The sequence below is a fragment of the Salvelinus sp. IW2-2015 genome, linkage group LG5 (genome assembly GCF_002910315.2).
Source record: "Salvelinus sp. IW2-2015 linkage group LG5, ASM291031v2, whole genome shotgun sequence".
Classification (NCBI taxonomy): domain Eukaryota; kingdom Metazoa; phylum Chordata; class Actinopteri; order Salmoniformes; family Salmonidae; genus Salvelinus; species Salvelinus sp. IW2-2015.
Window position 1 is genome coordinate 6749491 of NC_036844.1, and position 27096 is coordinate 6776586.

The window sequence follows — 27096 nt, forward strand, 5'->3', positions numbered from 1 at the left end:
AACAGTTGTGATTTCCAGTAATATTGACTCCGTCGCATGACACAGATGGGGGGGGGGGGGGGGGGGGGTTTTGTTCAGTCCAAAATCCTACTCTAACATTATGTCTGGTCCACACAGAGTATGAAACAGCATAAAAACCACTAACTAGGCCTATTTTATTGCACACAAACGTGCAGTCGAAAGAGGGAGCGAGTGGCATTTCCACTCTACATAGATATCAAAGCCAAGGAGGATCATGGGGGGGGGATACGGCGACAGACGCTGCTCTCATCGAGCTCTCGCGCTCTCTTCCATCCCGTCTTCCTTACTTTCACTCTTTCTCGCACTCACTTTCTCACTCTGTCTGTCACGTGCACACACACATACCTTTCTCTCTCTCTCCCACCCACCACCTGCCATCTTCCACGGACCACCTGGCGACGGCACAGGTGTGCCCTGCGAGGAGGTGGGGAGTGTGTTCGGGAGAGTTAGTTCACACACTTACCGGGGGTCCGTCAGCTCCGGGCATTCCTGGCAGTCCTGGTTTTCCGGTAGGACCCTGTGGAGAGCGGAGAAGGAGAGAGGGGAAGTCAGAGATACTCAGGTGACAGACAGTGGAGCCACAATACTGCTCACATCACACAATGGTGTAGTTATATGTTTTAAGGGGCCAGGGGCCTTACCTTATCTCCAGGGGGCCCGATGGCTCCCTGAGGACCTGGAAGTCCCTGTAGAGAGAGAGGACGGACATTGTCAGCACAAACTCACTGGAGGATGAGACAGGAACGTCCAAGAGTGACAGAGAATCCAACCAATGGACTAATGTCAAAATGCCATAGTGGGCATGACCATACAACGACGAACCAAATGAAGGCTGTAATCTCATACCCTGTCCAATAGGAATCCTAAGATGATCATACTGACCTGAGCACCTGGGTTTCCTTGCTGTCCACTGGGGCCAGGCTCTCCTTGGGGTCCCTACGATGGAGACAACACCTCGTTCACATTCATCCACAGGACATCACTAGGTGTCAGTCTGACACATGAGGACAGAGCCGCTTTAAGAGGTAGACAACGAAATGCCGGCACCCGAACATAGCGGAGTGTAGTGTAGTGAGTGGACTTTTGATTGGGTCAAAATCACACTACATTATTACTTTCTTCCACACAGACATAACTCCCAAGGTTGGTGTGTTTTTATAGCCTTTTCTAGCTGGAGGGAACACACGCGCACACACATGCACACACACACACACACACACACCCTGCTCTCAACCTCTCTCTTTCAAACAAACACATAAACACCTCCCGTCTCCCACACACACACTCTCTCAGTCTCCTCCACACACACACTCTCTCAGTCTCCTTCACACACACTCTCTCCTAATGAAAGTGAATGCTGAACCTCAAACTCAAACGCCTCCCAGATAATTGACCATCAATTACGTTCCCTGTTCGGAGCGGCTGGGAAAAGACTGTGGATCTCCCATCTCTCTCCCTAATTGGAGCATCCCCAGCGGAGACACTGTCTTCTCCAGCCAGGCGTTCTCTCATTATGGATACACTGCTCCGACTAAATGGTCCCGGAATAACACAGACGGCCCATGGAGGACTTGACTCTAACAGGACAGTACATTCGGTCTATTCTTCATTAGATGACAAGAGAGTCTTCACACTGTGGGAGTGTGGGAGTAAGTGAATGGGTCTTTATGAAACAACAGTGTGCATTTGATGGGGAAATAGACTGGAAGCAAGGTGAGGAAATGGTGTGAGCCTGGGGGATAGATCGAGCCAGTGTGTGTGTGTGTGTGTGTGTGAGAGAGAGAGAGGTGTGTATCAGGAGCATATCGAGCCGATCGTTTCTACACACTGCTACAGAACTTACAATGTTTCCTTTGGGTCCAGGGTGGCCATCCATTCCAGTCACACCCTGTAACACACACAGATGAGATGAAGCCTCTACTTCAATGCATAAAGCACACACTCAGGTTAACACACAGAGAATAAGGACATAAAGATGGGGAGTGCGTCAGTGACAGACTGAGATACAGTTGAAGTCGGAAGTTTACATACACTAAGGTTGGAGTCATTAAAACTCATTTTTCAACCACTCCACAAATTTCTTGTTAACAAACTATAGTTTTGGCAAGTCGGTTAGCACATCTACTTTGTGCATGACACAAGTAATTTTCCCAACAATTGTTGAAAAGTGCAAATCAATCCCAGAACAAAAGCAAAGGACCTTGTGAAGATTCTGGAGGAAACAGGTATCTATATCCACACTAAAACGAGTCCTATATCGACATAACCTGAAAGGCACCATAAAAAAGCGAGACTATGGTTTGAAACTGCACATGGGAACAAAGATTATACTTTTTGGAGAAATGTCCTCTGGTCTGATAAAACAAAAATAGAACTGTTTGGCCATAATGACCATCGTTATGTTTGGAGGAAAAAGGGGGAGGCTTGCAAGCCGAAGAACACCATCCCAACCGTGAAACACAGGGTGGCAGTATCATGTTGTGGGGAGTGCTTTGCTGCATGACGGACTGGTGCACTTCACAAAATAGATGGCATCATGAGGAAGCAAAATTATGTGGATATATTGAAGCAACATCTCAAGACATCAGTCAGGAAGTTAAAGCTTGGTCGCAAATGTGTCTTCCAAATGGACAATGACCCCAAGCATACTTCCAAAGTTGTGGTAAAATGGCTTAAGGACAACAAATTCAAGGTATTGGAGTGGCCATCACAAAGCCCTGACGTATGCGTATGCGAGCAAGGAGGCCTACAAATCTGACTTAGTTACACCAGCTCTGTCACGAGGAATGGGCCAAAATTTACCCAATTTATTGTGGGAAGCTTGCGGAAGTCTGCCCGAAACATTTGACCCAAGTTCAACAATTTAAAGGCAATGCTACCAAATACTAATTGAGTGWATGTAAACTTCTGACCCACTGGGAATGTGATGAAAGAAATAAAAGCTGAAATAAATCATTCTCTACTATTATTCTGACATTTCACATTCTTAAAATAAAGTGGTGATCCTAACTGACCTAARACAGGGAATTCTTACTAGGATTAAACGTCAGGAATTGTGAAAAACTGAGTTTAAATGTATTTGGCTAAGGTGTAAGTAAACTTCCGACTTCAACTGTGTGTACGCTGTAGATACCTTCCCCARTCTGAACCAACATGCTATCGGGACAAGGGGAGATTTCCCTCACATCAAATGATGTAGAGAAGGTAAAGTGGGAGACATAAATAGCCTCATATTTATAGCCATAGCCCTTCTTATCATCTGATGTATGAAGTGAACAGGAGGCTGCTGAGAACCGCTCATAATAATGTCTGGAGCGGAGCGGAACGGCATCAAGCACATGGAAACCATGTGTTTGACGCATTTGATAGCGTTCCACTAATTTGACTTCAGCCATTACCACGAGCCGTCCTCCCCAATTAAGGTGCCACCAACCTCCTGTGACGTCGTGGAGGTGTTGTATGTGGTATTTCCCTGTGGGTGTCATGAAAAATCTGCCGCTGTGCCCTTGAGCAAGGCACTTAACCCTAGTTTGCTTCAGGGGCGCCGTACTASTATGGCAGACCCGGTAAAACAACACATTTCACTGCACCTTTCTGGTGTAAGTGACAATAAACATCATTTTTTGTTCTGCTTGTACTTTGTACTTTTGTTCGTTTTGCTATGAGCTGCAGAAATGAATTCCCTCGACGGGGATGACGTATCCGCTAAATCTGTATCTGAATTTGAGTGTGAAATGAAAGTGTGTGTGACTGYGTGTGTGGGTATGTGTGTGTGCGTGTAMGTGTTTGTGCGCGTGCATTCTAAACTCACAAGTTGTCCGGGAGGTCCCTGAGGTCCCTTTGGTCCCAGCAAACCACGRGGTCCCTGGAGAGAGAGAGAGAAACAATTGATCAAAATATGTTTCAAACAACACCAACACCATGATCCTTTTCAAAAGTTCCTAAATAAATATAGAATTGTGTTAAATGTAGATGTAAAATTGCGTGTCACAACAATGAATAATGGATTTTCATCTAAAACATGCTTGAGGCTTCTTGGATCTCTCCGCACCATCCTAGACTGATTTCACCCGTCTTGATGTCTGCTCTTTTCAATGCTCTCAAACAGTCATATCTTAGTGCCATGGCTCAACGCACCTTCCTCTCACAGCAAGTATATTTCAGAAAACATGTGGTTGTACCACCCCCTGGTGGTGTGTCTGAAATACTGCACCACACCATTTACCACTAATGATTCTCTACCAGTCTCTCTTCCTCTAACTCTCTTCCTCTCCGCCTGTCTCATTTCTCCTCTCCGCAGGGGGAAATCCTGTCAGAGAGGAAGGGAAGCTTGTCCGTAGACATATATAGGAGCCTGTCCACCAGCCGTGAGAAAAGCAGGCTGTGAACAAGAGGAATCTACCCTTAGATTCACATGTAGGGTAGCGAGCTAAATAACTAAAGCTGTGTACAAGACTCTGTGCATATACCATTAGCTGGACTTTATGTCAAATCCTGTTTCTAGAATGTATATGTCAACACGTGTTTTATTGAGATGCAAGTGTCACAATGACAATTTATACCAATGACCTGCCACTGGCATTAAACAAAGCATATGTGTCCGTGTATGCTGATGATTCAACCATACACGCATCAGCAACCCCAGCTAATGAAGTCACTGAAACCCTTAACAAAGAGTTGCAGTCTGTTTTGGAATGGGTGGCCAGYAATAAACTGGTCCTGAACATCTCTAAAACTAAGAGCATTGTATTTGGTACAAATCATTCCTTAAGGTCTAGACCTCAGCTGAATCTGGTAATGAACGGTGTGGCTGTTGAACAAGTTGAGGAGACTAAATTACTTGGTGTTACCTTAGATTGTAAACTGTCATGGTCAAAACATATAGATTCAATGGTTGTAAAGATTTGGGAGAGGTCTGGCAGTAATGAAGAGATGCTCTGCTTTTTTGACACCACACTCCAAAAAGCAAGTTCTGCAGGCTCTAGTTTTGTCTAATCTTGATTATTGTTCAGCCGTGTGCTTGAGAGCTGCAAGGAAAGACCTAGTTAAGCTGCAGCTGGCACAGAACAGAGCGGCACGTCTTGCTCTTCATCGTAGTCARAGGGCTGGTATAAATAATATGCATGGCAGTCTCTCTAGGCTAAGAGTTAACACATTAAAGTGTTGAAAATCCCAAATTGTTTGCATAGTSACCTTACACACAGCTCTGACACACACACTTATCACACCAGACATGCCACCAGGGGTCTTTTCATAGTCCCCAAATCCAGAATAAATTCAAGAAAACATACAGTACTATATAGAGCCCTTATTGCATGGAACTTCCTTCCGTGTCATATTGCTCAAATACACAACAAACCTGGTTTAAACAACAGATAAAGCAACACCTCACGGCACAACGCCTCTCCCCTATTTGACCTGGATAGTTTGTGTTTATGCATTGATATGTAGGCTACGTGTGCCTTTATAAAAATGTATGTAGTTCTGTCCTTGAGCTGTTCTTGTCTATTGATGTTCTGTATTCTGTCATTCTGTATTATGTTTCATGTTTTGTGTGGACCCCAGGAAGAGTAGATGCTGCTTTTGCAACAGCTATTGGGGATCCTAATAAAATACCAAAAATACCAAGTGACAAGGTGGTGGACATCTTAAAAAGGTCAACACTTACTGGCTCACCAGGCAGACCACGTGGCCCAATCTCTCCATCGTCTCCCTGAAAACAGGAAGTGACGTGATCAGAACAGGAAGTGGGAGGTTGGAGTAGAGGAGAGAGGGCGATGGAGAGACGAGGTACGAAAGGAGGAGAGTACAGATGTAGCGCAGTAGGACGAGCCAGGTGGGGGGTGAGTGATGGTGTGAGATGAGAGATGGAGCATGTGAGGAGGAGGCTGATTTACATGACTGCCGGCAGACACTTAGATCACACACACTTACCAATCACACATACGCAGACACACACACACACACACACCGCACGGACATACTGACCTACGGACGCATACACACACACACACACACACACAGAGTGGGAGGATGAAGAAGTAGAGAGCGAGAGAAATTGGGTCGAGATGATAAGAGATGTCGAGAGGGAGATAGGACGTGTGGTGGTGCTTACTCGTTCTCCATCCTCTCCTGTGGGTCCGGGAGGTCCATGGGGACCAGATTCGCCCTAAACGAACCGACATAATACAGATCAGTGACACACAYACACACAGACAATCACACTGGCAGAGACACACAAACACTGGACTAGAAAATACAATGTAGATTCAGAAGAAAGCAGAAAAAGGGGTGTGACTTACTCTGTGTCCCTTCTCACCAGGAAGTCCGGCTAAACCATCGAACCCTCTGTCTCCCTTGGTTCCGGTCTGACCAGGCATGCCTCTGGCTCCGTCAGATCCAGCGCGTCCCTGGAAACACAGAATATATAGACCTTACCACACCTACCAACACTAACACTTACATTTCAATCACTTCCCTCTCCTTCCTGAAGGGCACAATCCTTTTCATGTATTCTTTTTTAATTTATTTAACTTTTATTTAACCAGGAAAGACCTTTTGAGGTTAGAAACCCTTTGCAAGGGGAAACCTGTTAAGAGGTCAGCAGGAAGTAGTCAGCGTGAACATACAACACAAGAGCAATACGATACATGAAACAATCAATCCTAATCTGCATGCCAAACTAAAATGCCAGTGCAAGACTCCCAATTACACTTACCCTTCTACCAGGCTTCCCAAGGGGTCCATGAGAACCCATTGGTCCACGAGGTCCCTGAAACAATGAACAATGTTACTGGAGAACCCAACAAGAGAACCCTACCACAGAACCCCCCCTCCCAAAAAATAACCCTAATAAAATAACCAAAGTAAGTTGTGTTTATAGCATAGCCCTGAACTTGGGCTGGCGATGGCAGGAGAGTGGTTCTAGTGGTTCCAGTGGTCTAGAACCTTCAGTGGTTCTAGTGGTCTAGAACCTTCTATCTGTCTTACCTGAGGACCGCTCTCTCCAGAATCTCCCTTCAGTCCAGACACACCTGGAGAACCCTGGGAGGAGGACAAACACAATAAAGTCACACAAAGTCATGGTAGACCCAGATCAGGCCACAGCCAAAACACTATTACTGTTGTAGCATCTGAATTACAATTTCAATAGGATCTTATCAACTATGACCACCATCGTTGTTTATCCTCAGGCTGTGTATGTGACAGTGGTGTGTGTTTGTGTGTGTGTGTGTGTGTGTGAGGGGAAACTGCGGAAGACTTTGGTACGTACCAGAGGACCAGATCTACCAGTCAAACCCATAGGGCCAGTAGGACCACGCATCGCAAGCTGGAGAGAGAAAACAGCACTGTAAGAGAGATACAAAATTGTGTGTGTGTGTGTGTGTTTGTGTGCGTGTGCGTGTGCGTGTGCGTGACCCTTACCCTGGCCTGTTGCATGATGGCTTGCATCTGAGCCTCCTGAGCAGACACCTGAGGTCCCTTCTGTCCAGAGTCTCCTCCAGAACTGAACCGGAACTGAGGGTGAAAGCAGAACTCAGAACCAATAATCAGACCCATCCGACTGGGCAAAAACTGGGCGAATCAACGTTGTTTCCACATAATTTCAACCCCTAAAAAAAATCGATGTGATTACGTTGAATCAACAACAAGTCATCAACATAAGGGCATTTTGTCTATTTACTTGAGTCATTTTCTATTAAGGCATCTTTACTTTTACTCAAGTATGACAGATTGCAAAGGAAGACCCAGCCGTGACCTGCCCAACTATGCCTCTCTTCCAGACGAACTCAATGCATTTTATGCACGCCTCGACAATAACAACACCGTACCGTGCGTGAGGGGCCCCACCGACCCAGAGGACCTCGCTCTCTCCGAGTCCGACACACGGAATGCCGCGGGGCCGGACGGTATTCCAGGGCATGTTCTCAGAGCAAGCGCAGATCAGCTGGCAGGCATATTCACAGTCATTTTCAACCTCTCCTTGTCCCAGTCTGTAATCCCCACGTCTTAAACTCACCACCATCATTCCTGTTCCCAAGAACTTCAAGGCTTCATGCCACAATGACTACCGCCCTGTAGCACTCACATCTGTAATCATAAGGCACTTTGAAAGGCTGGTTATGCCATACGTCAACCGCATCATCTCAGACACCCTAGACCCACTCCAATTTGCATACCGCCCCAACAGATCCATAGACAACGCAATCTCAATTGCACTCCACACTGCCCTCGCCCACCTAGATAAGAGGAATACCTACAGTGTGTGAGAATGCTGTTAATTGACTACAGCTCAGCGTTCAACACCATAGTGCCCTCAAAGCTCGCTTCCAAGCTTAGGACCCTGGGACTGAACACCTCCCTCTGCAACTGGATCCTGGACTTCCTGACGGGCCGACCCCAGATGGTGAGAGTAGGCAACATCATATCCGCCATGCTGACCTTCAACATAGGGGCTCCACAGGGGTGTGTGCTTAGTCCCCTCCTGTACTCCCTGTTCATCTACGACTGTGTGGCCTCCAACACCATCATCACGTTTGCTGACGACACGATGGTAGCATACTTGATCACCGGTGATGATGAGACGGAGGAGGAGATTAGTGACCTGGAAGTGTGGTGCTGGGATAACAACCTCTCCCTCAACGTCAGCAAGACCAAAGAGCTGATTGTTGAATACAGGAAACAGGGGGGTGAGCAGGACCCCATCCACATTGACGGGGCTGCAGTGGAGCGGGTCGAGAGCTACAAGTTCCTCAGTGTCCAAATCTCTAAGGACTTTAAATGGTCCACTCAAACACGCACAGCCATGAAGAAGGCCCGACAGCGCCTTGTCCCTCTCAGGAGGTTGAAAATGTTTGGCATGGGCCCTCAAATCCTAAAAAATTGAGAGCATCTTGACTGGCTGCATCACTGCTTGGTATGGCAACAGCACCGCCCTCGATGGCGCTACAGAGGGTCGGTAAGTCTGATACCAACAGGCTCCTGAACAGCTTTTATCCCCAAGCCATAAGAATAATAAATAGCTAACAGAATGGTTACACAGACTGTCTGAGTTGACCCTTGCACTTTATGTCTATTTTTGCACCGTCTCTATGCACACTCACAGGACTCTACACACCCACGCACACTGACTCTCCAACACACACATAACATGCATACACATTTATACTGACTCTACACACACACTCACATACAATCATCATTTCCGCTGCTGCTACTCTGTTCATCATATATCCTGAAGCCTAGTCGCCCTACCCCTATACATATCTACTTCTATCACTCCAGTATCCCTGCACATAGTAAATATGGTATTGAAACTGATCCTATATATAGCTTCTTACTTTCTCGTGTTCTTCTTACTTCTTCTTTTTATTTATTGTGTGTTTTTGTTCTACCTTATGTTATTTTTAGTGCTACATTGATATTGATTACTGCATCGTTGGGTTTGGAGCTTCCAAGAAAGTCAATTCACTGTACTTCTGCACGTGACTTTAAAACTTGAATCCCMTGTCCATCTCTAACAACACGGATGAGGACAGTCCAGCGTAGGCAGATACAGGTCCATGGACAAAGAGACAGACAAGGCAGAGAGTAAGAGACCCCAGTGGGTTAGGAAAAGGTCAAGTCAGCTTACAGGCTAAAATAGCTCATCTTCAAAAAGAATGTCTAAATAAATCAAAAYATGATTTATATTAAAAAAAGAAATTAAAACTACTCTGTTGCAAAAACCTTAGCTCATAAGTCAACTGCCTGGTTATGGCCCTTTTCCCCATCCAGATGCTTATACTGGCATCTAGTGGTGATATGTGCGTAGTGCAACCTGGATTTTCAGACCGACATCTGGAGTTGGATGATCCAATAAAGATGTGCTTCTGTTTCTGTTACTGTTGGAATGAATAACAACACAACAGCCGGGAGGGTTTTTCACCACAACCGTTACCTTGTTATTATACAAATAGCGGAAAAAAATAACATTGAACACAGGATTGCATGAAGCTGGCAAACCTTACTTTCTTCAACAGTGACATCTCTCTAGCGAGGCTATCTTTCTTGATATTTCTCTTGTCCCCGGAGAGCCTCAATCAAACCAAACCATGACACAGAAAAATCTAACCATGCACAGAGAAAGAAAGAGAGAGAGAGAGAGAGAGAGAGAGACGATGCGGAGAAGATGAGAGAGAGAGAGAGAGAGAGAGAGAGAGAGAGAGAGAGAGAGAGAGAGAGAGAGAGAGAGAGAGAGAGAGAGAGAGAGAAACCAGGGGCACACAAATAAGGTCTTACTGCCTAATTTCCAAGGACACTATCCAACTCTCCACAATCAAACATACCTATATTTGGCCAAGTTAACGTGTTGACTTATAGCATAGCTATAAGGCACAGTTATAAGGCTGTCCCACCTAGCTATCTTAAGATGAATGTACTAAATTGTAAGTCGATCTAGACAAGAGGGTCTGCTAAATGACTCAAATCTAAGTTCTCATTATGTTTGAACAAAATGACCACATTTAAAAGGGCCTGTGCTTTACAGTTGCACCTTGACCAGACTGGGCTAAGTTCATGTCCAGACATATTGGCCTGCCTTTCCTAGACGGCTCTGCTCTSCTCTGCGGTCTCCTGAGACTTCAGCAGGACATCTGGACAAGTCATCACACTCAGGAGCCGCAGCAGTAGAGCAGAACACTCAGCAGCAGAAGAAACAGAAAGGCTCGCTATTCACTTTAGCCTTCGCAGCTGTGATCACAGGAAGGAACACTTAGACCTGCTCTACTTCCTGTCTGAGGCTGGAGGACTTCCTGTAAGACTCCTATAGCTGTCAATTGGGCTGGAGTCTGAAGACAAGAGGAAGGTGGGGGCTGGGGGGCTGGGGATTGGGGAATAGTGTGAGGTAGTTATCTCATTAGTAAGAAGGGGAGAAGAGAGGGGAAATGAGAGGCGAGGAAGAGCCGAAGAGAGTGAGTCTGAACGAGCGGAACCACAGCTTCCTAAAGCTTCAACTAGGTGCTAGAGTGCTGACTTATAGCAGAGCATCCTCTGATTGGAGTATCTATTACGGGGCGGGACCAGACAGGAAGAGTATTTGATTCAGAAGGAGACTCCCTCCCTGCGTTCCAGAACTGAGATCTCTAAATACCCTTCCGACACAATAGAACACACATCCCACATAGCTAACGTCACACACAGGTCAGGACACAGTGACCCAAACCCCACAGAACTCCGATTCGATATTACCAGCATTCTATCAGATAATGAGATAAAGAGAAGAGAGGATTAGCCTTGCGACAGGCCTAACAAATCAGCCGGCAGCTTGAGAACAGCAGTACAGAAAGGGACATGATTAGGATGGARGATTAAGAAGAAAGTCTGCCAGACAAAGACAAATGCACACACACAATAGCCAACATGGTATATACAATTATGAACGTAGACATGTGCATAAACATACAGGCGTTATTACTGAACATGAGACATATTTTCCGTTCTTGATCTATATCTGTCTATTCTAGAACTGCCAGATAATGTTATTTACTTACATGCAGCATCAGGGAAGTCTATATATTCTAGATCTGTGTATTCTAGAGCTGTCAGCTATTGTTATTTACTTACAGGCAGCATGAGGACAGTCCCTGGAGGTCCTGGCAGACCATCCGCACCAGGAAGACCTGCACGACCATTCGGACCCTGTGACAGAGAGATAGAGAGAGGGGGGGTGGGGGATTTACTCCAACACGGTCAAAATGTACACATGTACACGTTTTGTCAAAAACCTGACACGTTGGTATTCCTGGCATCATTTATCCGGACTAAACTTTTCCAGGTGTATATCAACAGCTTGATTTACACCTTTTGCTTTTAATGAAACAGTTGCTATGTGATGTGTTTGTGGTATTTTCATTGTGTTTTACTGGTGAGGTGTCCTTGTTACTCACCCTCTCTCCTGCATCTCCGGCGCTGCCCGGGGGGCCGGAGGAACCTGGGGGTCCAGGGAGACCCTGTTTCACAACAATACATATCATCAGACAATGAGAACGGCACACACACACAATCACACTCATACATACACACAGCAAAATTCGGAAAGGTTCTAGTCCGGCCTCTGGCTGGGCCACTCAAGGACATTCAGAGACTTGTCCCGAAGCCACTCCTGCGTTGTCTTGGCCGTGTGCTTAGGGTTTTTGTCCTGTTGGAAGTWGAACCTTCACCCCAGTCTGAGGTCCTGAGCGCTCTGTCGCAGGTTTTCATCARGGATCTCTCTGTACTTTGCTTCGTTCATCTTTCCCTCGATCCTGATTAGTTTCACAGTCCYTGCTGCTGAAAAACATCCCCACAGCAAGTTGCTGCCTCCACCATGCTTCACCGTAGGGATGGTATCCAGTATCCCTGCACATAGTAAATACGGTATTGAAACTGATCCTATATATAGCTTCTTACTTCTTGTGTTCTTCTTACTTCTTCTTTTTATTTATTGTGTGTTTTTGTTCTACCATGTTATTTTTAGTGCTACATTGATATTGATTACTGCATTGTTGGGTTTGGAGCTTCCAAGAAAGGCATTTTACTGTACTTCTGCACGTGACTTTAAAACTTGAATCCCCTGTCCATCTCTAACAGCACAGATGAGGACAGTCCAGCATAAGCGGATACAGCATGTACATGGACAAAGCGACAGACAAGGCAGAGAGTAAGAAAASGTTTCCTCCAGACGTGACGCTTGGCATTCAGGCCAAATAGTTCAATCTTGGTTTCATCAGACCAGAGAATCTTGTTTCTCATGGTCTGAGAGTCCTTTAGGTGCCATTTGGCAAACTCTAAGCAGGCTGTCATGTGCCTTTTACTGAGGAGTGGATTCCGTCTGGCCACTCTACCATAAAGGCCTGATTAATGCAGAAATGATTGTCCTTCTGGAAGGTTCTCCCATCTCCACAGAGGAACTCTGGAGCTCTGTCAGAGTGACCATTGGATTCTAGGTAACCTCCCTGACTAAGGCCCTTCTCCCCCGATTGCTCAATTTGGCCAGGTGGCCAGCTCTAGGAAGTCTTGGTGATTSCAAAATTCTTCCATTTAAGAATGATGGAGGMCACTGTGTTCTTGGGGACCWTCAATGCTGCAGACATTTTTTGGTACCCTTCCCCAGATCTGTGCCTTGACACAGTTCTGTCTGCTCTACAGACAATTCCTTCGACCTCGTGGCTTGGTTTTTGCTCTGACGTGCACTGTCAACTGTGGGACCTTATATAGACAAGTGCGTGCCTTTCCAAACCATGTCCAATCAATTGAATTGACCACAGGTGGACTCCAATCAAGTTGTAGAAACATCTCAAGGATGATCATTGGAAACAGGATGCGGCCGAGCTCAATTTCGAGTCTCATAGCAAAGGGTCTGAATACTTATTTCTGTTTTCGCTTTGTCATTATGCGGTATTGTGTGTAGATTGACGAGGAAAATGTGTAATTTAATCCATTTTAGAATAAGGCTGTAACGTAACAAAATATGGAAAAAGGGGAAGGGGAGAGGAGAGAGGAATGTATGAGGAAGTATGAGGTAGGCAGTCTATTAGAAGATACATCTTAACTGGTGGCCCGTTTCTGTCATTTCTCTGCTGTTTTGTGGAGTGTCTGTTTCTTATAGTACCCAGCACCTTGGGATCAAATAGACTGCAAGAGCAAGTGTGTCATAAAGACGTAGATAAACAAATAATAACTGGTCCCAGAACATCTGGGTAAACTAACTGTCTCTCTTGAGGAGTGGTGTGTTATGCTATTACCACTCCGATTACTAAGGCTCTAGACTGGCAAGAAGCCCTGCCAAAATCACACCGACTGGGCTTGCAGTTTCACTCTCTCTAACTGTTACGCTAGCGGTGGCGTTCCAAAGAGAACAGTTGGGGGATACCGACTGTTTCTCACCCAGAGACAGACTACATAGGACATACGGGGGTGACACAGACTGAGATGTATCTCCGATTCCAACGAAATCACTAGTCATAGACGGCCAAGGATTGAGCGAGCAGAGGAGAGACAGAGAGGAGAGAGAGAGAGAGAGAGAGAGAGAGAGAGAGAGAGAGAGAGAGAGAGAGAGAGAGAGAGAGAGAGAGAGAGAGAGGAGAGAGAGAGAGAGAGAGAGAGAGAGAGGCAATGTTAGAATATGTTTCCCCTGCCAATAAAGCACCTTGAATTGAATTGAGAGAAAGAGAGAGAGAGACATGTACAAACACACATACACACACAGAGGGGGAGAAATAGACAGACACAAATGGAGCAGACGAGAGAGAAAGAGACACGTACACACACAGAGTTGAAGAAATAGACTGAGACAAATGGAGAGGGCGAAGAGGAGAGAGAGATGGAGAGGACAAAGGAGAGAGAGAGAGAGAGAAGAGAGAGAGAAGAGAGGAGAGAGAGAGAGAGAAAGAGAGAAGAGAAAGAGAGAGAGAGAAGAGAGAGAGAGAGGAGAGAGAGAGAGAGAGAGAGAGAGAGAGAGAGAGAGAGAGAGAGAGAGAGAGAAGAGAGAGAGAAGAGAAAGAGAGAGAAGAGAAGAGAGAAGAGAGAAAGAGAAGAGAAGACAGAGGAGAGAAGAGAGAGAGAAAGAGAGAGAGAGACACACAGAAAGAGATAATAGAGAGATGTACTTACTGTTGGGCCTTCAGACCCGGGTGGACCCTCCACCAGCATTCCCTGAAACACACAAACACATCAGAGAGATGGATGGCTGCAGCCTGTAGAGCATGCAGCACTATCACTGTGTGTGTGTAAGCGTGCGCGTGTGTATGTGTGTGCGTGTGACAGTGTGTGTGTGTATTCATTCATTCATTCATATGCATGCATCGCTTCAGTATGTGTGCATATGTATACATGTCCAGACACATTCTGCATATCTACTCTCCATCCAGGAGTGTTGGGTAATTTAATATAAATTCCTGCCTGTCATTTCCCTCAGCACTTCACATTATTCTGGGAGGAACCAGCAGAGGGTAAATAATGATCAGGACAAAGTAAGGAGGCTGATGGAACATGTTCAACATGCCCATGGATCAGGGGACTATGGGTAATAAGAACACAGGAGCTCAAGCTGTCCCGGAGATCTGTCTCTGTTCAATTAGCTAATAGCAGAGCCAAGGTGGGAAATTGCTCCTCCAGCTCCCAGCGTTCAAAAAGAGAGATGGCCGGGTCAGTAGGGGGGGTCTCATAGTAAGCACTCCTTGTCTTGCTGAACATGACCCTTGCCCACGACTCACTTAAAAACAGCAGCTCTCTGTCTCTGTCTCCGTCTCGGCAGGGTGCACTCGTAAACACTCACAGATGAGCTGAAGCTAAAGGACATGACAGTGAAGAATCGTCCTTGTTTGGTTGTGTTGATCATTGTATTTCTCCCTTTGTTGTGGTGACAATGGGAAAAACATAACGTCGACACAACTAAAGCCTTGGTTGGAACTGGTTTTTTTTTGTCTGCAGCCCTGCAAAATGTCATTCAAGCCACATCTATTTTCCAAGTAAAAAAAATACATTTACTGCCCTACTTTTTAACATTCCGATAGTCACACATATTCCTTTTGTTTGATGTGTGTCTATGGATAGGTACGTGTGTGTGTGTGTGTGTGTGTGTGTGTGTGTGTGTGTGTGTGTGTGTGTGTGTGGGGTCACTTTACCGTTTTCCTATAGTGTGTCTATCTGTCAAACACTTGGCGTAGATGTATGGTCAGGGACGTTTGACCCAGGAGTGACTGATCCCAGCAGTAAACAGATAGAGGAGTGTGTGTATGTGTTTATGTGTGTGAGTAGCCAGGGTGGGGCTGGAAGTGGACTGGGGGGGGGTGTCTTCATTGTAGACACATGGGGATTGGACTGGAAAGAGGGGGCTCATTGTTGATTTAATATCCGAACTAGATGGACGACTCACAGGCTCATTCTGTGAGGTAGGACACACACACACACACACACGCTCAGTCACACACATACAAACACTCACACAAACACACACACACATAGTTAAGCCCAGTGACATTTGTTTAAATTAAGCAGCTGTGGGTGATTATAGGGCTGAAGCCATGGGATTCAAAACTCCCTTGATTCTGTGACTCCGTTCAGATTGATGGTGGTGCATTATGAATATCTATGTGTTGATGTGGAGGCTTTGGCTCACAAGATATGAATTGGCTGCCAGTGACGACATTGGCATACCAGAGACCGATGTAGAGGAATCAAAATCCTTGAGGTATAGCCATGGCTTTAGCTCCTCGAGTTAATTAATGTCATGGGTTCAAATCCCAAACTAGGGACTGGCTATTTATCTCTCAGTGTCTCTCTCTCTCTCTCTACCCCTCCGTTCCCAGCGGGTCTTTTCCTGGTCAGTGTTTACGCTAGCCCACAGCGTGTTTACACACCCGATGATCATTCACAATCTCTAGATGTAGCCGTGCTGTTTACCCTCCAGGCCAGAGGTGGGCCTTGCTGCAGGATACAACATGAGAATGCAAAAGGGCCGAGACATGTGTGTTTGTGTTATATGACTCACAGTCAGTGGTGTGTGTGATATTTCATGGTTTGGATGTGAAATACACACATGTGTTTAACACACTCTCTCACACTGACACACACACACACACACAGGAKAAATTATACTCACAGGCTCAATGATAGCAGGCTCTCCCTTCTGTCCTTTCTCTCCTCGAGACCCATCAACCTGCAGATGACACCGTCATCATGACCTTCGTCATCATCATCATCATCATCATCATCATCACCACCGCCGTCATCACCATCAGTCATAATTACCTGTCCATAGTATTCGTCTGTCTCTGCCGGCAGCACCTTTTCCCCCTGTCCATCGTAGTCCGGGTCTCCATAGCCATAATCTTCTTCCCCGTACTCAGAGATGGACTCCTCCTTAAACCCAACACCCTCCAGATCAGTGTAATCTCCCTCAATATCCCCACCCTGGCCCCCTGCTCCCCTAGCAACGGAACCCCCGGCTCCGGCTCCAGCTCCCCCGCCTCCGGCGCTCGCCGCCCCGCCTCCGGCTCCCCCGCCTCCGACTCCCCTGCCTCCGGCTCCAGCTCCCCCGCCTCCGGCGCTCGCCGCCCCGCCTCCGGCAGATCCACCCACAGAGACGGAACCGCCCCCAGCAGAAACAGAACCGCCCCCGACTGATACGGATCCCCCACCAGCGCCGATCTCAACAGTACTGCTGCTGCTGGTTCTGCTGCCGTGGCCACCTCCGCCGACTCCGTACTCATCCTCCTCTCCCTCGCCATAGGACAGGTCATAGCCCTCGCCATAGTTCTCATCGTAGGCTGTTGCTAACTGAGAGACCGGCGAGGAAAGGATACAGAAGTGCGATGCAATGAGAATAGTACACTGGCACACAATGACAGATAATGGCAATCATCTTATCCTCCTGCAAGCTGCATTCCAGGACTTGTAGTTCTATGTGGGTAAATATGCTGGGTTAAAAACAGCACAGCGCTGGGTAAATAGTGGACACGACACGTTGGGTTATTTTGACCCAGCCAGTTCGGTTGTTTCACTGCACATGGCATATTCTAATATAACATTAATAACATTATTGTTAACAAAAATAACTATCTGAATGCCACGCGCCTACTAAGCCACTCCTCCAGTCTTCTGATCTGACCCGGATCTGACCCAACCCAGCATCAATAACCCAACAGCCCAACTGAGTGACCCAACTGTCTGTGTTAAAATAACCCAGTATTCCAGTATTTACACAAATTTGGTTGTTTTTATTCCAGCATTTTGTTTGTGACGATGATGATAACTCACTGAGGTCTTGTTGCTTGTCCTGGTGACTCCTCCACTAGTGGTGATGACCTTCTCAATCTCCGCGCCCGTGCCCAGGTCAACCTTTGACCCCAAGTCTAGCTCCACCCCTGCGCCCGTCCCCATGCTGCTACTGCTGATGGTGACCCTGCGACTGACGTCGGGCAGGGCCGTGGACTCGTCGTAGTACGTCTCGTAGTTGCCGTAACTTTCCGTATCGTAGTTGTCGTAGCGGCCGGTATCCTCCCCAGCTCCAGCGGCAGCGGCGGCTTCGGCGTTGGCGGTGCTGGTCAACACTTTGCCCTCGGCTCCCTGACTCTCTGTCTCCCTTACTGATGACACCACCTCTTTGACGGAGGTGACGACGCGGCCGCTCTCTGGCACGGACACCTGGAGAGAAGAACCACGCAATGTTAGGAGGAACTACTGCAGCTTATACAACTGGCATTAACAACGGCTTTGTTTAACGTCATTCATTTTCATTAACCTCCGTTTTAAACCGTTGAGATAGCGAAAAGCTTTTCAAAGGGATATCTGGCCAAGAAAGCATACTCAGCTAGCATCAACAGCAACAATCAACAACTACGTAATAAGAGAAGGGATGAGGATGGGGGGGAGGGTGTATAGTCCCACAACCCACCATACTAAACTGGAGAGAGACGGTAGTCCTTCAAATGGACAGGGGACAGAGGACAGTACCTTTACGTCTTCCGTGGCAGGTCCAGCTGCTTCGTCCGTCTCAGTCTCAGAAGGCTTCCCATCCATGTCCTCATAGTAAGGATACTCATAGTAATAGCTGTCCTCCTCTGTGTTCTACACAATACAGGGGATTATGAAACGGTTAGTTCCGGCCAAGCAATCGGATTGGTCAAAAGTGTGTTCCAGCTATTGAGCACAACACCACGGCTAGCAATAATATACGAGAGGGTGTGCGTTATGGCGTCACTGATCGGAAACCCTTCCAGGAATGTCAATCTGACCCATATCTGACCTCTCTCTCTCTCTCCTAAGCCTCAGCGGCCCTACTCTTCTGTGTTCATGCATGTCACTGATGGATAATAGATCACTTTTCCACTGGTGTCTGAATGAAGCCGTCACAGATCTTAACAGGTCGAGGGCATGTTGCTGTGTACTTTCGGGTGTTTAACCTCGGCATTTCTCTACTGTCCCAAAACACAACCCCCCCCGAATTGCCCCACTCTGAACCCTGATACTGCTGCAGGGGGGGGGTGAGAGGTTCTAAGAGGGGACAATAGGGTGAGGTGGTACAAGGGAGATCAGGAGTGAAGGTGTTTAAGAAGGGTGGGTAGGCAGGAGTGGGGTTCACTTCCATTTTATGCAAGCTTACTTTACTTGCATATGGCGGTGCAATGTACCGAATGATTGCATGCCATAGCTCTCTGTCATAGAGCTCATCCTGATGATGTACTGAGAGGAGTGGTGGTCCTAGTTGCATCAGTGCCTCTCAGTTTATTTGATCTGTGAGCTCTTCTCCATATTAGCCTTATTATTGTAATATGATTTGGTCGGGGCCCCCCTCTTGACGGAAGAGAGAAAATGTAACATTTTAAAGTTAATTTCCTGCAATTCTACACATTTTGCCATGGGCCGGAGATTTATTTTTGCAATTTTCTAACAACTGTCATGCAATTTTACTAATTTTGCCATGGGGCAGAGAGAAATTTCTGCAGTATTAAAGGAAATTTCATAAAATTCTACCCATTTTGCCAGTTTAGATAACTGGCTAGACTAACTAACCAATCAAAAAAATGGTAGCTGAAATGGCTAAGTGAGTGACTGTCAGTGTCTGACAAAACCAACCAAATTTCAAACTTGCACCTTCTATATTCTACTATTCTAACTCTCAACAGTAAGTTGAGACCCCGACTGAGTTCCCTAGTGGCCGGGGGCCCTAAGCGACCAGGTACAAGAGCTGTGATTGGGCACACCATGGTTCTGGTTCTCTCCCTGACTACTCCCCATCCATAAGAAGGGTGAGATCACCACTTCAACTGGAATGGGTCCAAGGGCGTGGTTKGTTAGCTTCTTGAATGAATGTCCTTCTCCTCCAAAGAATCAAACCTTACCACAGCAAAGAAAGCAGAGATGTTTAATAGAATGGGGGCAGATACTGAAGAAGGACAATCTCCATTCAGGATAGCGTATGGAGATACAGGCTTAGGCAAGTACTCTGCCATTCCTGCATATTTGATCTACAATATCACTGCATAGCATATTCAACCCTGTTGGTTTCCCCAGCAGTCAGCACTTTCTCTCTGGCAAACTTCAGCGTTTTCCCACTCAGCCATGYAGTTCTTTTTTTCTTTCCAGCATTTTGTCCAACCGACACTACCTGATCCCTAATCAAAGAGCTGCTTATGGATAAAGGGATTAGGGTAAATCAGGGAATACCACGCCTCAGGGTATATGAAGGTGTTTGATAGAATGCACAGAACCTGGAGCTGGTTTAGAGCTTCATTGGTTAGCTTTTATATTATTGCTAAATCAGGTACTTGTCCTAAGGCCCTAAAGGGCAAGGCAACCGGGAACATGACTGAATACAAACAGTGTAGCTATTCCCTCCGCAAGGCAATCAAACAAGCTAAGCGGTCACTATAGAGACAAAGTAGAGTCGCAATTCAACGGCTCAGACACGAGAGGTATGTGGCAGGGTCTACAGTCAATCACGGACTACAAAAAGAAAACCAGCGGACCCCGATGCCGTCGCGGACCCCGATGTCTTGCTCCCAGACAAACTAAACAACTTCATTGCTCGCTTTGAGGACAATACAGTGCCACCGACACGGCCCACTACCAAAACCTGCGGGCTCTCCTTCACTGCAGCCAACGTGAGTAAAACATTTAAACGTGTTAACCCTCGCAAGCCTGCCGGCCCAGACGGCATCCCTAGCCGCGTCCTCAGAGCACGCGCAGACCAGCTGGCTGGTGTGTTTACGGACATATTCAATCAAACCTTATCCCAGTCTGCTGTTCCCACATGCTTCAAGAGGGCCACCATTATTCCTGTTCCCAAGAAAGCTAAGGTAACTGAGCAAAGCACGTCTCAAAGCACGTCATCATGAAGTGCTTTGAGAGACTAGTCAWGGATCATATCACCTCCACCTTACCTGACACCCTAGACCCACTCCAATTTGCTTACCGCCCCAATAGATCCACAGACGACGCAGTCGCAATCACACTGCACACTGCCCTAACCCATCTGGACAAGAGGAATACCTATGTAAGAATGCTGTTCATCAACTACAGCTCAGCATTTAACACCATAGTACCATCCAAACTCGTCATTAAGCTCAAGACCCTGGGTCTCGACCCCGCCCTGTGCAACTGGGTCCTGGACTTTCTGACGGGCCGCCCCCAGGTGGTGAGGGTAGGAAACAACATCTCCACCACGCTGATCCTCAACACTGGGGCCCCACAAGGGTGCGTTCTCAGCCCTCTCCTGTACTCCCTGTTCACCCACGACTGCGTGGCCATGCACGCCTCCAACTCAATCATCAAGTTTGCAGACGACACTACAGTGGTAGGCTTGATTACCAACAACGACGGCCGTCGCCGTTGCCGTCTGGGCCGTCGCCGAATGGCGATTTATATTTATATGTACATATTCTTATTGATCCTTTACACTTGTGTGTATAAGGTAGTTGTTGTGAAATTGTTAGATTACTTGTTAGATATTACTGCACGGTCGGAACTAGAAGCACAAGCATTTTGCTACACTCGCATTAAGACCAATACACGCTGACCGATTGTTGCCCTTAACCTCTGTCTGTCGAAAAATGTGCACTTTATTAAAGAGTGTATCATCTTCTTGTTAAACTTCTCAAGCCGACACAGCAAGTAGACTTCCACCTGAAGATAATTACCCTGAGACATGAGAAGAGAGAGAACTCACCTGAAAGGAAGGATAGAGTATATAAAACATACTCTAAACATACGGTAAACATGGCTAGGAAACAGGATGGTGGAGAACAGAAGAGTGTGGCGAGTTGACGAAGGGACTCACGTATTCGTCTGTGTTGGGGTCCTGTGCCTGGGGCCGCTCTGGGACAGGGACCTCACAGTCGGGRCTGTAGTGCTCGCAGTAATCATAGGCAGCGCGGTGATCGGCTACAACCATCAGCTGCTGGATGTCTCCCTGGAAACACACAGGAAAAAGGAAGTGATGTCAAAAACAAACAAGAAAATAAACAAACCCCATAAAAAGACAGTGGTCAACCGTGAACTCAATGAAAGTATGTATTGCAGAGCGTCCTGCAGGCCGAACGTAAACGGCAAGAACTAGGTCAAGGGTGATGTATGTACTGTAAATGCTGGATAGCYGATGCTATGTATTGGCCACTGAGRTGCTTTAAAGTCACCGGTCGGCGGTCCAAATCCCCATCGTCATTCATGGCTTAGGAAAGGGCCAATTTAGCTAGCTACTGCAGGACTGGTCACAGGTCACCAGCAGACCAGAAACATCATTCTTTTTTGGACAATGACATTTTGTTTTAAATTTGATTTGATTGGTGTGATGGCAGATCCAAACAGGTCTCCCTTGGGGGGTGTTTTTCTGTGCCAGGAACACCCCCAGTTTATTATGTTATCATATATATATTTTTTAATCAATGGCAGCCAAATGCTTGCTGGCATCAATCAATCAAATGCTACAGCGGCAACATGTCGTACTCCTTTTGTCCAGACAGCATAAGTGACATGTGCTACACATACTGAGACAGAGGGGCTCTGTTTCCCTCGCTCGGATGATTTCTCCTGTCAGATAGATACAGCCAGTTGCRAATTATGAAAACAGAGAGACGAAAGATATATTGTTTTACGTTGGTCAAATTTTTTAGGGGGGGAAGCTCGGCTTCCCTCTGCAACCATGAATACACACCGCTGCGCAAGGAGTAGAGCGAGTGTTGTTAGGTGTTCCTTAATATCTACAGGGACATTTCAGTTGATCGATTTGAAAGATACATTTGGTACCAATGCAGTTGTCTTCTGTTTTGGGAGTGTCAGCCAATTTAGTGATTTATACATTGTGTCTTATAATTGCATCATGTACCCTAAAAGGTTACCGAACGGTACGACGTGAGATTCTATGTGTACTTCTGACGGTACACTATGTGTATTGATCTTTTTGTAGCCCCGAGAACAATACTGTACCCTAACGTACCCTTTTTCTGACAGTGTATGGAGACGTCATGAGCTGCTCTGGCACATATATCTAATGAACATGGTGGTTTACAGAGAGAGCGAGCGGTTCAGCAGGATCACCAGGCTGCACAGGGAGTTGGGTGTGAGTGTTATACTATATGTTTAATCCTTGACAAGACTTGTACCTCAACTATACAGTACACTTCCCAAGCCAGCACTAACAACACATATCAAGAAATCAACACAGGTTTTTGTTTTTAAAGAACACACAAACCATGATTTAACATGTTTAACACTGCTCTAAACCACACGTAACATTTCCTCACAAATGCCATCAAATCATGTTTTTAATCAACCCACAGTTTGTACACATCCAAATATCTATGCATAGGCACGCCAACCTATAAAATCTCCTCATGAGGAAATAGATTGTTTTGAGATGATTTCAGTCTTTCATTAACTCCATCTGCCAGCTGTTTGAAATGACTGAAAAACACTTTTGTTTTACCAAGTCTGATTCTCCATGCATGAAGAATCTTTATTACTTACAGAGAGTATTTGTCACTTGTGGTCCAACCAACACCAGTTTGCAGAAAAACATTCATCTGAAGGACTCTAACATTACTTTTCATATGCGTAGTGATTCTCTACATGCACAACACCACAGTCCAATATTGTTTCCTGATGTTTTCTGGCTGGTGTCTGTCTTCCTGATGGATGAAAGGGAAGCGAACTAGGACTCTTGTCTTCCAGATGAAATGCTCTACTAAAGCCATTACACACCATGGCTACTCCAGCATCATGCTCAAGGCTCTCAGGATATCCAGGCCATTTGGGCTGTTCGGATGTTAGTAGATGCATCATTTGAACCCATCATCTTTTTTTTCTTGTCAATATTGGAACTGGAAGATACCAATTTGAGGCAAAAACAGCCATCTGTAAGCTGTTAAGTGTTGGTGATGGAAAAGTGTCGGACCAAGTCAGGTTCGTTTCTCAGACCCTTACGGACTGAACTGGGATGTTGACCAAACTCATCCTGTGTCAGTGCTTAGTTGTCGATCGGCCGATCGGTCTGTCTGTGTGTCTCTACACTCTCAGAAAAAAAGGGTTCCAAAAGGGTTCTTTGTATACGGTTCTACCAAGGGTTCTACCAAGAATCTTTTCGATCTGAAGAACCATTTTTGGAAAACAGGGGTTCGTTGTAAGGCAAAGGGTTCTACCTAGAACCTTGACCATCGTCAGAACTGTTTTTTGAAGAAAGGGTTCTTTGATGAGCCATACATCGAATTTCCCGGAATGTTCTATTGCTGGGTGATTTTCAGAACTGTTTGTTTTAACATCTGTGTTTTTGCACGCACATTTATTGGTTGATACATTTTATGCTACACAAATATGCTACACTATCCTCCAAAGATAAAAGGGTTCTCAGTAGAACCTAGCACCAAAAAGGGTCCCCTATGGGGACAAACCGAAGAACCTTGTATGGATCTACTTAGCAAGTGTAGAGTATCTTTGATTCACAGCTGCTCTAGAGTGAAAGTTTAAAATGGCTGCCCATTAGCTCAGCGGAAACGCAATAAAACTAAATTGAGACCATTCAGGGGGCGCCAGGGGGATGTGACTAGATGCTTCCCCATCTCCTGCTTCCTCCCCCGTTTCTCTACCCCAGGGTATCAGGACGGGACGGTGCCAGACCACACGTGGCACGATCCTCAGTTCACCCAGACGGAACGCTTAGTCATACATTTTCAGACGCTGAGAACATAGCTGGGGCAATAAGAACACCGCCACATTGAAAAACACAAACGTCTCCATACAGGTAACGAGGGAAGCTGTGGCGTTTTACAGTATTTAGTTGGGAAAAGCTGATGCGTGTGTTCGATTGCAGTGCTATGGACAGACAAAGCCCTTGAGGGAGGAGAGAGAAAGCGCTGGCATTTGTCATCATCGCTGTATTGAACCGTGCTGAACCATACTGTACACCCAGTTCCAGCTGGTGCTGAAGGTTCAACTCTAAGGTAATCAACAGAGGTCTACCGCCATAAGCCAGGCAAGACACAAGCCCAGGAAGTGAGCTTTGTTTAAACCCCATAGACAGTGGGAGAGAACGTAAAAAAGGAAGCTCGACACATCCATTGAGATTTACTGTTCAAGGAAAGATTACTTCTAGCTAGGGTCACATTTTGTGCTTTATGCTCGTCTTTTAAAGCACAAAATGTTTGTTGGTTGTGGCGTGTCCGTATTCACAAAGTTACAATTCAGTTCAATGCAGGTAAAGATCAATTCTTCAACCTCACCAGAAGGAAACCAAAGACCATTTTACTCAAGTCATTTTAAAATACCATGTTCCCCTTGATAAAGACAAACTACACAGTAAAACGTTTGTCACTTTTTGTCACTACTAAGCTGGTTTTGATTTCCCTTGTATGGGCCCGGGTTGTGATGTGTCCTAAATGGCACCCTATTCTCTATGTATTGATGCTGGATCTTAATTTGAGACAGTTTCCTACAAGCAGGAAAATAATCCTGCAGAAACAGGAAATAATGAATGGACATTTTTGTCGGGGTTGATACAATTTTCATTACGTACAACAAAATGATGGTTCTAAGATAGAGGTTCTTTGGCTTGAAACCATAGCGGAACCCTTTTTGGTGCTCTATACAACAGAACCCTTTTTTAAGGTTCAATAAAGAACCATGCTCATAAGGTTCTAAATGGAACCTGTACGGTGATATAAAGAAACCTTTCCTACGGTTCTATAAAGAGCCATTAAAAAAGGTTCTATATAGAACCAAAAAAAGGATTACAACCGTTTTTTTATGGTTCTTTATAGAACCGTTGTGGAGAACGGTTCCATAAAGAACCCTTTTCAATCTGAAAGGTTCTTTGTAGATCCTTCTGAAGAACCATACAGGTTTAAAAAAATGTTTTGGTCATTCATATGATATTGTTAAAATTCCATACAGTAAAGAAACTTTGAAGAGCTGAAATGGTTCTTTGAGTCATTATGGTACCACATAGAACCATCACCCTTCCCAAAGAACCCTTGAGGAACGCTCATTTTTTAGTGTGTAGGGCAAAACAAGTCAGACATTTCTAAGTGGAAAATTCTCAGCAACAAAAGARTGATTCAATTAAAATCCTACATCTGTAGTGCACTGCTTTTGACCTGAGCACTATCAGCACTGGTCAAAAGTAGTGCACTATATCGAGAATAGGTTTCCATTGGGACGCAACCTTGGTCTCTTTATAACAGAAAGGCCCAGCCAAGTGTTGCTTAAACTGGCAGTACAAAGACTTCTGGTGGATGTCATTACTACACTCCCTAAGTGTACACTCATATTTCACCTTATATCGCCTGCTGCCAAAGAGTTAATACTCAGTGTAGACCAAATGTTTTCAATATATTTATTTCTATGGCCTTAACCAAGCCTTCATCAAACCACCATTCATCAATATGATATCAGTGGGCCTTGGCATTAGCAGTGCAGCTGAACTAATACAGTGTGGGGGGGGGTGTTCAATGGAGTCGTACTCTATGTATGGCTTTGCAGAGTCAGTACTTGTGGATTCCTTCAGTGTACTATGAGAGGCCTCTACTGTATCCTCAGGCAAGAGATGGAATGGACAAGCAGTGGTTTGACTTAACACAATAAAATAAATCAAAATATCAAAGATTATAGGATCGGTAGAGGAGAGAGAGAGACACACACACACACAACACACACACACACACACACACACACACACACACACACACACACACACACACACACACACACACACACACACACACACACACACACACACACACACACACACACACACACACTTACCAAGCATACAAACAGCGATGGCTGTAGTTCATAGCCCTGGCGGAACTTCTGAGACACCCCAATTACAGGTCCTATTTCTGAGGGAATGGCGGGATCTGGCAGAAACGTTTTTTTTTTTCTGCTGAACTAAGCATCACATTTCCCATCAGACTGGTGTTTAACAGAGCACATCCAGACAAACAACAGTACTACACACACACACACACACACACACACACACATAGCCCTGTAGCCACCCTGTCAGCATCTCTCTGGGATACGGTGAAATACAATCTATACTCCCAGCCAGCCCTCAATGGAAAA

General features: G+C 45.8%; 1 protein-coding gene across 1 annotated transcript in view; it reads right to left on the bottom strand.

Moving 5' to 3' along the window:
- The window catches only part of LOC111963846 (collagen alpha-1(V) chain-like), a 157004-nt gene that overhangs the window by 56612 nt on the left and 73296 nt on the right, over nucleotides 1-27096 (bottom strand). The window contains 21 exon segments of the mRNA XM_023987395.2: nucleotides 485-538; nucleotides 663-707; nucleotides 904-957; nucleotides 1865-1909; nucleotides 3833-3886; nucleotides 5690-5734; nucleotides 6137-6190; nucleotides 6324-6431; nucleotides 6740-6793; nucleotides 7012-7065; nucleotides 7295-7351; nucleotides 7447-7539; nucleotides 11626-11700; nucleotides 11949-12011; nucleotides 14653-14694; nucleotides 16643-16699; nucleotides 16792-17000; nucleotides 17061-17319; nucleotides 17800-18186; nucleotides 18496-18609; nucleotides 21821-21952. Coding sequence (XP_023843163.1) covers nucleotides 485-538; nucleotides 663-707; nucleotides 904-957; nucleotides 1865-1909; nucleotides 3833-3886; nucleotides 5690-5734; nucleotides 6137-6190; nucleotides 6324-6431; nucleotides 6740-6793; nucleotides 7012-7065; nucleotides 7295-7351; nucleotides 7447-7539; nucleotides 11626-11700; nucleotides 11949-12011; nucleotides 14653-14694; nucleotides 16643-16699; nucleotides 16792-17000; nucleotides 17061-17319; nucleotides 17800-18186; nucleotides 18496-18609; nucleotides 21821-21952 — 2055 coding nt within the window.